The sequence below is a fragment of the Salvelinus namaycush genome, chromosome 38 (genome assembly GCF_016432855.1).
Source record: "Salvelinus namaycush isolate Seneca chromosome 38, SaNama_1.0, whole genome shotgun sequence".
Classification (NCBI taxonomy): Eukaryota; Metazoa; Chordata; class Actinopteri; order Salmoniformes; family Salmonidae; genus Salvelinus; species Salvelinus namaycush.
This window is the reverse complement of record NC_052344.1, coordinates 2,229,479-2,244,856: the sequence shown is the minus strand read 5'-3', so window position 1 is coordinate 2,244,856 and position 15,378 is coordinate 2,229,479. Positions and strand designations below refer to the sequence as shown.

Genomic DNA, 15,378 nt, shown 5'->3' with positions numbered 1-15,378 from the left:
GAAGAGGGAAGAGAAAGAGAATGGAAATATAAAAATACATCCCAAATGTCACCCTATTCCCTATATAGTGCACTACTTTTGACCAGCATGCTCTGGGCCCTGGTCAAAAGTAGTGCACTATTAAGGGGGGGGGGTGCCATTTGGGACACGGATAATTTGCGTGTTTGATTTGCGCTGAACTTCAAGCCTCCTTTAATTCTTGGGGTCTGACAGCAGCAAGGTGAAACATTTAAGACCCACATAGACAGAGCCTGTAACGAAGATGGAAGTGTTTGCCTTGCAGAATAGATTAGAGAAAGAAGAAAAGAAAGGCCAAAAAGAAAGTTCTTGATCCAGCAGTAGTAGAGAGGCAGACGGGTCCAACCCGTCGATGAGAAATTGATGTTGAAGTGTCGTGTGTTCTTCACTTCCAAGAACCTCAATAGGACATTCTGGAACACGCTCCAATTCCATGTCACCGCTCACCATGCATGCTTGTCCTATACCTCTTCTGTCTAATTTCCTCACTTCTCTAACACAATCAAACCTTTTATGTCGACGATTAAAACATGCATTGTTTACAACTTAATCCGATATTGCTCTCTGATTGATTGGTGGGCAAGGGATGGGGCTATTCTGTGTTGGTTTGAAACCATCGTGTGACCTTGTTAAAGGAAGTCTAACACATTAAAACAGAAGTAAATCAACATTATTCGCTGTTGTTTTACATGGATTTTGTCTTCTGTAGCATGTCTGTTCCTCTTTAGGCATATCGTAGATGGCTAGATTGACTTTATCGTCCTTGAATTGGACTTTAACTAGCACATTAAAACAAGCTTACTTATTGTACTCAATTTACAAATACTGTTGAAACAAAAGCTTGTGTATAATGATTCTGGAAGTAGCTTCCATGTTCCTCTATGTACTGTGCTCTCTACACAGTGTGTGTGTGCTGACTATGTTCCTCCATCTGTCCGTCAGATCTTTGAGCGTATCCTGTTCATCTGGGCTATCCGCCACCCGGCCAGCGGCTACGTGCAGGGCATCAACGACCTCGTCACGCCTTTCTTCGTTGTCTACGTCTTTGAGTACATCAGTGAGTCCCTCGTCCTCCCTCTTCGTCCGCCCTCCTCTTCCTCTGTCCTCTTCTTACTCCCTCCTCTCTTCCCTTACTGAACGGAAGAGCCAAAGCCAAAGACTAGATAATGTGTTTGTAGGTTGGTGAGTCCCTCTCTCCCAGCCGCTTCTCTCATTTAAGGGAAAAATCCAATTTTTCTGCTTCCATCGCTGGAATAGATAGCCAAAGACTAGATAGTAGCGTATGCGTTTGAATTCAAGTACATCAGTCCCTCCGCTTCCCTCACTCGAGAGAATACCAAGCCGTGAAGAGATACCAGTTTAAATGTTTTAATAAGCTCTCCTCTCACAATAGAGCTTGCTTGGATCCCTGCTGTGTGAGTTTATGTGGTGTAAATTATTTGTTATGAATGTTTCATTACATTGAGGACTTAATGTTCTCTTGTGTTGTGTAAACTGAACTGAGCCTAAAACATTGATATGCTGAGAGTGACACATCTCAAATTGTGTGTGTGTGTGTGTGTGGGTGTGTGTGTGGGTGTGTGGGTGTGTGGGTGTGTGGGTGTGTGGGTGGGGTTAGGGGGAGTGTATGTGCTCTAGCGTGCTTGTGTTCCTAGATGATGAATAAATGGCTGCTCTGCCACTCCAGGGGGTGCTCTAAAGGCATGGGGAGAAGGTGGGTTGTGAACCCGGGGGATTGCAGTTGTTTGCTTACTGAAGCGTGAAACAGAAATAGTTGTTTCTGTTGCTTTTGACTACCCTCTCTTTCCTTGTCTCTGACTCTGACCCCCGTCTCGTCTGTCTGTCTGTCAGATCCTCAAAGTCTCCTGGCCTGCTTGGCACTGTTTCTATGCATCTTCATGTGCAGTCTGCTGATGAGCCTTGAAAGCTTACAAAGCCAACAAACCTTCAAACGTGTTCCGCCTGACACGTAACACGATGGTTTGATGTGCTGTCTGTTGTTTTTGTTTCTGAGAGAGCGGGTAAGAGAAAGAGAGGGATAGAGTGATTTTGGGGTGTTCATGCCGGAGAATGAGCAGGCTAATTACGCTTCTGTCTGAAGCTTTCTCTCGCTCGCTTTCTCCCTCCCTCCCCCCCCCCACACACACACACACACACACACACACACACACACACTAACCTGTATACGCACACTCAGTTCAACTTTTGATGGTGCTGCGTCACAGCTAGCTGGCAGCCATTTATTATTACCCAGTATTCTACGGGGCCGAATGAGGGCTGACGTTGGCGTGAATGCACGTTAAATAAAGTTAGATTTTATCCCTTTCATTCATTTCAGTCATGCTGAGATGTTCACTCTCCATCACTTTGGGATGAAAAGGAAGAACTCTCCATCACTGAATAAAGAAGAAAGAAGTCTGAGGGTTGGAGATTTCAGATATAATTGAAAGCTGTTAGTTTAGGACATCTCTCTCTGAGGCAGATTCTCTTTGTCTGTGTGTGTTGTTGGACTTGGCTTTAATGTCTGGATCTTGTCAGAAAGCTCCACTGATTAGCTGGATCAGTCTGTCTTTAAAGGAAATAGATGGGTTCGTACACTCCTAATGACATTTTTTTTTTTTTCAGTAGCATTTCACAAGGTGTTAGTACAAACCCTTACGGGACATTACTGTTGTTGAGGGCAATGCTGCTTTGTATTGTAGCTGATTCTCATTAAATGAGTATTGAGGAGGAGGATGAAAGGAGGTGTGTGTGTGTGTTTGCATGTGTACATGTGTGTGCATACATCTGTGTGTGTGTGGTTTTTCAGCAGCGTTTGCAGTAGTAGCAGCCATAGTGTGATTCGTACTCACTGGATTGTGCTGGTTGAATCCCTGTGTGTTAAAGATGCATGATGACAGGGATGTAATAGAAGGGCCAGTAAGTCATGCTGTGTTGTGCCTGCTGCTGTTAGGTACCATGCATTATAGAGCTCGCCAGCTTGTAGTCCTAAAACCCGGATATGAGTTACCTCTGGTTCATTCAGCTGTTCCTATGGGGAAAAGAATAGGGTTTTGGGATGAACACCGAAAAGAATGGCCGGCGTTAACACAGGAGATCTACGTTTTGTTCTATGAGATAATATCAGTCAGTTAACATGACCTTTATGAATTATGAAGCCTGTTGTGCTTTATGTACTTTTTTAAAATGATGTAAATGCTTCAAAATTCACAAAAGGTGACTTTAGCTGATGAAGATTCTCATAGAACAAAACGTATATAGATCTCCTAAGCCTGTGTTTGCCACAGACCTTATTCTCAGCGATTATCCAAAAACTCCATTCATATGCCAGCAGCATACCACCCTGCATACCACTGCTGGCTTGCTTCTGAAGCTAAGCAGGGTTGGTCCTGGTCAGTCCCTGGATGGGAGACCAGATGCTGCTGGAGGTGGTGTTGGAGGGCCAGTAGGAGGCACTCTTTCCTCTGGTCTAAACAAAGATCCCAATGCCCCAGGGCAGTGATTGGGGACACTGCTCTGTGTAGGGTGCCGTCTTTCGGATGGGACGTTAAACGGGTGTCCTGACTCTCTGAGGTCATTAAAGATCCCATGGCACTTGTCGTAAGAGTAGGGGTGTTAACCCCGATGTCCTGGCTAAATTCCCAATCTGGCCCTCAACCATCACGGTCACCTAATAATCCCCAGTTTACAATTGGCTCATTCATCCCCCTCCTCTCCCCTGTAACTATTCCCCAGGTCGTTGCTGCAAATGAGAACGTGTTCTCAGTCAACTTACCTGGTAAAATAACGGAAAAATAAATAAATAAAAATTTGCCCCCCAAAAAGATGCAATTGCTATTGCTTTCTATAGAAGAACAGAAGGGGTTTTCCCCCTTTGCTACGCACACACACTTATGCTCACACGTCTCTCAAAAGCGTAGGTTTGTTTGCGGTAGTCAGTAGGCCTACATAATGTAGCTGTAGCATGTTGGCTATAGGCTTTTGTAGTGTACTGTAATACACTGCTTAACCTGTGTCACCCTGCCTGACCACTAGGGGCAGTGTTTAATCTACCTTCAGAAAGTATTCATATCCCTTGACTTAATCCACATTTGTGACCGACCGGCTCGATTCGGTCCTATGTAGCAACATTTTAAATGATGTTTTTTTACATTGGATAAAAGTAGAGACTAGATAGTTGTAGAGCTAGAACCTTGTATATCATACACTACAGTTGAGGAACAATGGGAAAGTCATTCTGCTTTGAAACTTTTGGAAACTCCACTTTTGAGAATGGCCCTTGAATGTTTTAGTACACCTACTGGATAGCTCTTCTTTGTCTACACCTATTCTGCATCATTCACACTCTCTTAAGCCTTAGCTCAACCCATCTTTTTAAGGATTCAAACAGAGTACGGTAGTGTAGTAAACAACCACATATTTCAAGAGTAAAAGTGATGTAGTAGCAAAAATCCACTTTATCTTGTTCAATAGATAACCCCAATCACCCCCAACTAGATTTTTTGTTAGCTAGCTAGTTTTGTATTCTGTACAGGGTTTCTTTTCACTCTGTCAATTAGGTTAGTATTGTGGAGTAACTACAATGTTGTTGATCCATCCTCAGTCTTCTCATATCACAACCCTTCAATTCTGTAGCTGTTTTAAAGTCACCATTGGCATCATGGTGAAATCCCTGTGCGGTTTCCTTACTCTCTGGCAACTGAGTTAGGATACAGTGGGGTACAGAAACGGGGTACTCATTTAAAATCATGTTAAACACTATTATTGCAAACAGAGTGATTCCATCTAACTTATTATGTTTTGTGCTGCTGCCATGCTGTGCTGCTGACATGTTGTGCTGCTACCATGTTGTCATGTGTTGCTGCCATGCTATGTTGTTGTCTGAGGTCTCTCTTTATGTAGTGGTGTGGTGTCTCTTGTTGTGATGTGTGTTTATTGCCCTATATATTTTTATTCGTAAAAAAAAAAGGCTGTCATTGCAAATAAGAATTTGTTCTTAAATTATGTGACTTGTTAAGCACATTTTTACCCCTGAACTTATTTAGGTTTACCATAACAAAGGGGTTGAATACTTATTGACTTGAGACATTTCAGCTTTTGAATGATTTGTAAAAAATATTGAAAAACATAATTCCACTTTGACAAAATTTAATTCAGGCTGTAACACAAGAAAATGTGGAAGAAGTTGAGGGGTGTCAATAATTTCTGGATGCACTGTAACACCAGAAAGAGGGGTAAAAGATGTGAGGAAGTTGAGGGGTGTCAATAATTTCTGGATGCACTGTAACACCAGAAAGAGGGGTAAAAGATATGAGGAAGTTGAGTGACATGCTGTGTGAAATGTGAATTACCGTTTCCTCTGTCAGGGAAATTATTAAAATGTTCACCTGGTGTTTTTTCTCTCACATCAACACCATCTAAAAAAAGTCTCTCAGACAGGATCAAGGCTGCCATTCCATCTGCGTCTTCTCGTATTGCCTTTGCTCTGTAGCAACGCAAAGCTATCGCATTTTTTGTCTCTATTTATGTTCCTTTGTTGCTGCTACTTTTCAAACAAATGTCTATCTTTCTTCCTTTGATGACGCAAGGACTAAGACGTTGTGCTTCATGCTGGAACCAGTGGGTTGCTCGAGGGGGGGGGGGGGTTCATGCAGGAACCCCGAATTGGTGGCTGCAGTTGCACACTAATGCTTTTGGCTGCTTCCAAATCCACACACCAAGCCCCACCAAGTCACTCAACCAGGCAGTTCCTCGAGCTCGAGATTCCCTCTGCATTGAACAACAGCATACAGTTAGAAGATTTTTCGAACAAGAACGACACTGCTTTCCTCTTTGCGTCTTAATGTAAATCCACATGATCTATATTGTACTATTATTTGTTCAACAGTAATAGCCTATGCATTATGTTGATTCCAGCTGTGAAAGTATCTGCCTCTGCCCTGTGTCGCTGTCGGGTGCCGATTTCTCTCCCTCTCCCCATTATGCGCACGGAGGAGGGAAAGATGGATTCTGAGAAGCAGAAGCGTATTGCCATTGCTCAAAATGCGTTTGAGAGAAAAATACCGTTTTAAAGCAACTACTGTCTAGTTACAGAGAGGATAGTCATATCATTCATTTCTCAATATTGAGTTCATGGCACCACTTTGCAGCTGGTGTAGGTTGTAATTAGTTTGGTGCGGTGTATGCCATTTGCAGTGAAGAGGCCTTTATCAAGTAGCCTATAGGCCTAGCTCTGGAAAGTTTTTGTAGGACACTAGCCTACATTCAGATGAATCAATTAGCCTACATGGCAATCTAGCAACAATATCATATTTAGAGTTAGCAATCTAGATAAGTGTTTTGAGTTCCCACTTCTTCAGGTGGTAAGTAATATTGCATATAAGCCAATATGCACAAATATATTGGCAAATGCTTTGAAGAGCCCTGCCTCTAATTTAAAGTAACTCTCCATAATTTATTTATTTATTTGTTATCGAGCAAAATAGTTATTATTTTTTGTCTATATCTCCCATATGTCCCTATCGCCCAGGTCTAGTATGGATCCTCTATTGGATTGGCTGAAGTTCTTTAGGAGAGGACTGATGAGATCTGGTGGTGTTTTTCTGATTGTCAGTGTGGACACTGGAGAGAGAGAGAGAGAGAGAGAGGCTCCGTGCTGTCAGGAGGAAGCTACACGTGTTTCCTGGAAGATGACCTATGGTAGTACTGCTGGGCTTTATACAGGAGCAGTAGGGATGTCAGTACAAAGTGAATGGAATAAGATAATATAACTTGTGTGAGTGAGTGTAGGGGTCTCGTCAGGAGTAATTAAGGGGGCCGCAGCAGGCAGTGTGCCAGTGGGAAGCAGGCAAGAACTCTATGGTGGTGTCACGGCCAAGGAGTTATGCCAAGAAGTCATGGCGGAGAGGTGAGGGAAATTCATGTAATAATGAAGGGAGGAATGAGGTGGGCATTCAGTCCTGTCTGTCCAAGAGCACTCAACTAAGTCCTGCCTGCTGGTCCTGGCACTGAGGGGTCAAGAGGGGAAAGGGAGGGACAGTGAGTGACCGAGAGAGGAGCAGAGGCAGGGATTGGAAGAGAGAGGCTGAGAGAGGGACAGAGAAGGGAAGAGAGGGGAAGCAAGGAGCTCAGAGAGAGAAATCCCCCTTATTCGGATCCTCATTAGCTGTCGCAGAAGCTATTCTTCCTGGGGTGAAGTGACTCTCAGAAGTAACTCATCTGTTTTTTACTTTACTTTTTCTCTACTTATATATTTGCTACCATGATTCGGGATAATCCTGAATGAATCGTGGATAATGATGAGTGAGAAAGTATCACCCCCCCGAAAATGCTAACTTCCCTTATTGTGATGGTGAGAGGTTAGCATGTCTTGGGGGTATGATATTTGTGCGTCTGTAACGTTCTCACTCAACATTATTCAGGATTTCTCCGTAATTATGGTTGCATCCACATTAATGTAGAAGTGTTAAGAAATGTTACTCCAAAATGACACATTATTTTACCATTAATTTCTATTGGGCACAGAATAATCTGGAACAGAACCAAAACAAAGAGGCAAATTCATCCAACAATTGTGTAGAGTCACAAGCTTGATGTAGACAATGCGTGCTTTGAATATGGGACCAAATACTTCACTTTTTAGTACTTTAACACACGTGCGTTTGTCCCAATACATTTGGTCCCCTAAAATGGGTGGACGATGTACAAAAAGTGGTGTAATCTCTTAACGTGTCCCCCCGATATTGATGAAAATACCCTCAAATGAAAGCTGACAGTCTGCACTTCAACCTCATCGTCATGGTATCATTTGGAAATCCAAAGAGCTGGAGGACAGAGCCAAAACAACAAAAATGGGTCACTGTTCTAATACTTTTTGAACTCACGGTCTTAAGTGAACCAGGTCTCCATCCTATGTCAACTTAAATCAAATCCAATGTTATTGGTCACATCCACATATTTTAGCACATTTTTATTGCGGGTGTAGCAAAATGCTTGTGTGCACTTAAGAAATAGAAAATGATAAATTTTGACGGAGCTGGCAAATACATGATGTATCAGGTTTCTATTCAGAATAATAAACCTGACATATTATAGCCTAGCTCTGACGGCGTCGACACTGTAAGCTGACCCATAGATATGAAGGTTGGTTTCAATAAAGGCAACAGAACACTGTGAAAGAAGGCCAAATAAGCGAAGAGAAGTCAACCTGCTCTGTTAGCAGTGCTATCCTAGCAAGTTGTTAGCGTGGCTGGTTGGTGTACGGTCTAGCTGACACTGAGCATCTCTGACAGATGCTCTAAACAGAGCTAATGTAAACGGCGCTGAAACCATTTGCCCATTTAGATGCCCTATGAATATGGAGTTAGTGTCTGTGATCAAACATGGGGCACGATAACTACAGGCACCGAGAGAAGAAGAGGAGAGAAGGACCCCTGCTGTATCTGGGGACCCCCCCCCCCCCCCCCACTTGTTATTTTATCCTTGTGGAAATCTAAAATGTATTTCTATTCAAAATCCTATTTTCCTTCAACTTAACCCCTAATCCTATCCATAAACCTAAGCCTAATTGTAACCCAACCCCTAAATCTTACCCCTAAACTTAAAATAGCTTTTGTCCTCATGGGGATGTGTGGAATGTCCTCACGAGGGAGAATGTTCCGTGTTTTACTACCTACCCTTGTGGGGACATTTGGGGATTTCAGGACCCCATGAGGATAGAAGAACAAGACAACGAACACACACACACACACACACACACACACACACACACACACACACACACACACACACACACACACACACACACACACTGTGTGTGTCACTCAGCATCTGACAGAGGGAAGGGGATTGAAGGCGGAAGGAGGAGCAGTCAGGGAAAAAGCATGTTGAGGAATACACAGTCAGCCTGGATGATAAACCATGTAGTCTAGGGGATCAGTGGGGTGTGTCTGTGCTGTCTGGATTGAGCGGGGGATCAGCGGGGTGTGTCTGCTCTGTCTGTGGATTGAGCGGGGGATCAGTGGGGTGTGTCTGCTCTGTCTGTGGATTGAGGGCGGCATCAGTGGGGTGTGTCTGCTCTGTCTGTGGATTGAGCGGGGGATCAGCGGGGTGTGTCTTGTTGCTGAGTAGTTAATGAGTGTCGGTTTGTTCGCCGTCTCCCATCGCCAGGCGCTGATTCTAGCTGATTAACATTCTTTATTTGCTCTAACGAGTCATTAAGTAATTACCTCGGCACGACCACTGGCATTCACTGGAGGTTTTTGCCTCTTTCCTCCTCTCCTCTCTCTCATCCCCCTCTCTTCTGTCGTTCTCTGGTGGAGTTCCTCATTGACCCAGGTTTGTGTCTAGTAGACTGATGTGGAAGGCAGGGAACAGTGCAGACACATCGTACTTATTGGCAGTAGTAAAGAAATGTGCGTCTGAAGTAGGCCGAGCAATTAGAAAGTAGACTCAAATTTTAGTTTTGTTTTTGCCTCTGCTATGTTTTTTAAATGATGGAAGTTTAGAATCGGTTTTGCCTTGAGCCACTTTTTTTCAACTTCTAACTTCTATAACTTCTGTATTTATTACACAGTACTCATATTTCTAGTTTATTTCCATTTAAATAATTGTTCTGAAATGCAATACACAGTATCATCCTAAGCACAGAATAGTTCATATCACGTCTTTAAATATTTTCTTCTATAAGTTGATGGAGAAGCTGACTCATTATTCAAATGGTCAGGATCTGAAACACCAGATCTGATTTGAGACTTTCTCTACACATTTTCTCATCATTCCTTATTCCATAAAATGCGCTGGAGCCCGAGAATGATTCTGAAAAAATGCCCTGTCAAGAAGTAATACGTTCACCATTAATAATATTCACGGTTATTTAATATTTTGGGATTAAATTAATTCCTCTACTATAAAAAGGCATAAATTGGATTTCGGCGCAGATTTCTCGCCATGAAAAATTGCTCCTTTATCATTTTGTCACCCCGCTGAAATCCGATGCACTTGACCTGATGCAATTGAGATTGCCTTATTTTTTTCAAGAGAGACACGGTGCCATGCCACTTCATGAGTTGTTGCATCTTCCGCTCTTTCCATGTCAATTTATTTGCGTCACTTTTAATTCAGTGTAGCTACTTCACATTTATCAATTTGTCAATTAACATTCCACTCAGCCTCGTAGACCAACGCTGCGTCCCAAATGGCGCCCTAGTCCCTATATAGTGCATTACTTTTGACCGGGTCCCATAGGGCTCTGGTCAGAAGTAGTGCACTATGTAGGGAATAGAGCGCCATTTGGGACATGGGGCGTACTATCTCACATTAACTGTACTTCTAATGAGTTCTGTGAGACTGCAGATTCATTTCTTAATGGATTGATCTTCTATATTTCACACACTAGAAATGTTCCCTCCTTTCCTCTTCTCACTCTCTTTTCTCCGTTAGTGGCAGCTCATCTAGACTGATGACTGTCTGTCCATCTCTGTCTGCAATAACAGTTTAAGTCAGTGGGGGATAGTGTGTGTGTGTTCTGTTACGTTGTAAGTTTTTTAAATGTCACGTTTTATTGTCACGTGCAGTACAGTGAAATGTCTTTCTTGCAAGCTCTTTCCCAACAATTTAGTAATCAAGTAAGCGGTAAGATGTTCTCATTGTGTGTAGACTATAGTAGTGTTGACTAAAGAGCCTTCCCAGACATACAGTTACAGCCTAGTTCTCCCCACATTAGAGGTCTTCACGGGCCCCGTTCAGAAATGGACCTGGGGCTTTCCCCACACGGACCCGTTTTCATAAATACATTTTTATAACCATAGAGACCCGTTCCGAATGGACCCGTGGACAACTAGACCCGTTCCGTAAAGACCTGGTCGGATCCAGACCCAATCCGAGTGAGGGAAGCGGAAGAAAAGCTTTCTAAGCTACTTTTTTAACCTGTGCAGAAACAGCGTGAGAGAAGGGCGAGAGAGGTGCCGCTCCAGCAGGCGGGGGATTGGGCATACTGTGAGCAAGTGACACGGGGACAGGGAGGGAGAGACTAGAGACACCAACCAACCATCCAAGCAGACTTGTGCTATGTTAGACCAGTAGCTGCCATATAGCTAGATTATTTATCATCAAATATGATTACGTAGTAACTGTCTTGACTGCATCAGACCGGGACAAGCTAGTTAAGATAGCTGCTGCCTTGATTAGCCTAGCTAGCTGTCTCATCCTACAGTTACAAATTACAGCAACTCCATTCAGAATATTAAGTAGCAGCCTACCTGTTGGCTCTTGGTCATTGTAGCCAATCTTGGTCATTGTAGCCAATCTTGGTCATTGTAGCCAATCTTGGTCATTGTAGCCAATCTTGGTAATTGTAGCCAATTGGTCATTGTAGCCAATCCTTCTTCTGATTTGATGTCTCCAAAATGTTGCGACACACGAGGCTCTATGACTGTAGCCTATTGCTGCTTCGATGACTTATGATTGGCCGACAACAACAACCGCCACTCGTGAACAGCAAGAGCAGCAGCATACATTATATAATTTCTCTCTCTACTGCAGCAGTCGAGTTCGGCTTTGACCGGGCCCTTCCGGACAAGTCAGTTAAAATACACATACCCAATACCCTTGACAATCATTTCTATGTGGCAGTGAGATCCCTAGATACAGTACTGGATCACTAGCCAAGTGACCAGCAGGCCACAGAGAGAACAGCAACAACATCTCTGCATCTTTAATGGCACCCTGTTCCCTACTGTATAATGTGCACTACTTTTGACCAGTGCCAATTCAGATGCAGCCATCCAAACATATCTGAAATGCAGCTCTGCTCTCCTCTGCTCTGCTGCTGTGCCATCGCCATGGTTACGTGATTGCGGAGCAAGCGTTTGGACGTTGGTAGGTGAACCGTACCGCTGGGTTGGTTGGGTGGAGAGGAGAGGCAGCTGTGTGTGTTCGCTGACTGTGTGGGCTGGTGCTAGTCTGGTCTAGTCAAGTGCAAAGCCTATGGCTGCAGACAGTTACTTTGATCCTGTAGCTTGTGTCCTCTAGGCTCTCATACGTTTGCTATTGGAGGAAGAGAGACACACACAGAGAGTGAAGATCTTTGTTCATTACCACCAAATATCGATTTCCATAAATCACAGATGGATTAACACCTCTTTCTCTCACACAGTATAATTACGCTCCCAGCATCACTCGTGTCTCTGCTGGTGTTACTAAGACAACTTTGCCAAATTTGCCTCTCATATTAATTATCCACTGTTTCAATTACCTACCTCAGAGGAATCTATGTGATAATCATTAACCAACACTAGGTTTCAGGATGTTATCTTCTTAATTGGCTTGTGTTAGTCGGGTTGGGTTAATCTCAATGAGATAACTGATTTCTGTGGCTGGAGGCCACTCTTGGCTCTGTGAAGACTGTACAAGATGATATTGACACATCTAGACATACCACACATGCTTTCACAGACTCCAAAACCATCTCTCCACAACGTTCTCAGCAAAGGGAAGTTGTGAATGCTACACTTTTTGGGTGAAAATTTATTGATAAAAACAAATGTTTCTAGACGAGCAATCTGTGTACTCGGCCTAGGCTGTAGATATGAAGTCAGCAAAAAAAAAAGAATCGTCCTCTCACTGTCAACTGTTTATTTTCAGTTAACTTAACACGTGTAAGTATGTGTATGAACACAAGATTCAACAACTGAGACATAAACTGAACAAGTTCCACAGACTAACAGAAATGGAATAATGTGTCCCTGAACAAAGGGGGTGGTCAAAATCAAAAGTAACAGTCAGTATCTGGTGTGGCCACCAGTTGCATTAAGTACTGTGGTGCATCTCCTCATGGACTGCACCAGATTTGCCAGTTCTTGCTGTGAAATGTTACCCCACTCTTCCACCAAGGCACCTGCAAGTTCCCTGACATTTCTTGGGAGGGGGGGGGGCCCTAGCCCTCACCCTCTGATCCAACAGGTCCCAGACGTGCTCAATGGGATTGAGATCCGGGCTCTTCGCTAGCCATGGCAGAAAACTGACATTCCTGTCACGCACAGAACGAGCAGTATGGCTGGTGGCATTGTCATGCTGGAGGGTCATGTCAGGATGAGCCTGCAGGAAGGGTACCACATGAGGGAGGAGGATGTCTTCTCTGTAACGCAGAGCGTTGAGATTGCCTGCAATGACAACTCCAACCTAAGTGTATGTAAACGTCCAACTTCAACTGTATGTCCTTGAAACAATTCTTTTAAAATTGCACACAAGACCTTATAAGGATAATTTAGATGTATTGTATTTCAAGGCCTACCTTCAAACGCAGTGCCTCTTTGCTTGACATCATGGGAAAATCAAACGAAATCAGCCAAGACCTCAGGAAAAAAAAATGTGGACCTCCACAAGTGTGGTTTATCCTTGGGAGCAATTTCCAAATGCCTGAAGGTACCACGTTCATCTGTACAAGCAATAGTACGCAAGTATAAACACCACCACATAGCCGTCATACCACTCAGGAAGAAGACGTGTTCTGTCTCCTAGAGATGAACGTACTTTGGTGCGAAAAGTGCAAGTCAATCACAGAACAGCAGCAAAGGATCTTGTGAAGATGCTGGAGCAAACGGGCACAAAAGTATCTATATCCACAGTAAAACGAGTCCTATATCGACATAACCTGAAAGGCCGCTCAGCAAGGAAGAAGCCACTGCTCAAAAACTGCCATAAACAAGCCATACTACGGTTTGCAACTGCACATGGGGACAATGATCGTGCTTTTTGGAGAAATGTCCTCTGGTCTGATGAAACAAAAATAGAACAGGTGCACTTCACAAAATAGATGGCATCATGAGGAGGAAAATTCTGTGGATATATTGAAGCAACATCTCAAGACATCAGTTAGGAAGTTAAAGCTTGGTCGCAAATGGGTCTTCCAAATGGACAATGCCCCCAAGCATACTTCCAAAGTTGTGGCAAAATGGCTCAATGACAGCAAGGTCATGGTATTGGAGTGGCCATCACAAATCCCTGACCTCAATCCTAAAAAAAGCATGTACGAGCAAGGAGGCCTACAAACCTGACTCAGTTACACCAGCTGTGTCAGGAGGAATGGGCCAAAATTCACCAAACTTATTGTGGGAAGCTTGTGGAAGGCTACCCAAAATGTTTGACCCAAGTTAAACAATTTAATGGCAATGCTACCAAATACTATTTGAAAGTATGTAAACTTCTGACCCACTGGGAATGTGATGAAAGAAATAATAGCTGGAAATAAATCCTTCTCTCTGCTATTATTCTGACATTTCACATTCTTAAAATAAAGTGGTGATCCTAACTGACCTAAGACAGGGAATTTTTACAATGATTCAATGTCAGGAATTGTGAAAAACTGAGTTTAAATGTATTTGGCTAAGGTGTATGTCATCTTCCGACTTCAACTGTACATATTGTTTATTCGAAGCGATTATTTGTACGATGATTGTCCTCAAAACACTTTAATCACATGAAGATTGCAATCTTTCCATTCATTATAACGGCGGATCCTGTTTCTGCTAACAATGCCTGCTGTATCGTAGTCAGCCTTGAACTCCCGTGGCTTCAATGAGTCGTTCTCCCCTGGGTGTCACTGAAAGCCCATAGACCCATACTGCTGAGGAGTTCTGCCAGATGGCATGGTGTCTCACTGTCTCTTTCTCTGGAGGTGTAACCCAGCTCTCTGTGTGCCAAGCCAGGCACACAGCTGGTACTGCCCTATCCTGGATTTCTTGTCGCTTTTTTCCTAGCGTCAGGAAACAGGGACACTAGGCAGACAGGAAGCTATGGTATCACCGGCCAATAAGAAGTCGCTTGGCAGATGTAGAGGGGAGGATCTGTGTTAGGCTGATAGTGAAACAGACTCATGCAAACACACACACACATCCATACGCACTCACACAAAAACCCACCCTTCCACACTCTATTTGGGTGCTAAAATGCACTGGAAAGCAGTGGGGAAAATCACCATGTAAATCTAATCCATTATTATGGAGCAGCCAGTCCAAATATCCAAACATGGCCCTTGGCCTCTATCTAATGAAAACAAAGTTGACATTAAAGGAGCATTTCTCCCCTTTCAGTTAATACATCTACGAGCATCCTTACATGTACTGTAGTGAAAATATACCCACTAAATCACTTCATCTGTTACTGTGTTTTCATAAAACAGCATTTTCCCTTACCCTCCAAGATTGCACAATCCTCTCCCCAAGCATCCTCTGACTGCAGTTTCCTACATTTGCCACAAAGCCTCTCACCATTCTGCTCTCTGAGCCACTGGGCAGCACCACGCAATATACCCTGGACTGAAGAGGCAGAAAAATAGGAGAAATGTGTTGAAGAGCTGCCTAA

At 43.4% G+C, this 15,378-nt stretch overlaps 1 protein-coding gene across 3 annotated transcripts in view; it reads left to right on the top strand.

Moving 5' to 3' along the window:
• The window catches only part of LOC120032327 (TBC1 domain family member 22B-like), a 169,146-nt gene that overhangs the window by 57,898 nt on the left and 95,870 nt on the right, over window positions 1-15,378 (top strand). For all 3 annotated transcript variants that reach the window (XM_038978371.1, XM_038978372.1, XM_038978370.1), the window contains one exon: window positions 961-1,075. In XM_038978371.1, coding sequence (XP_038834299.1) covers window positions 961-1,075 — 115 coding nt within the window. The remainder of the gene's footprint in view (window positions 1-960; window positions 1,076-15,378) is intronic.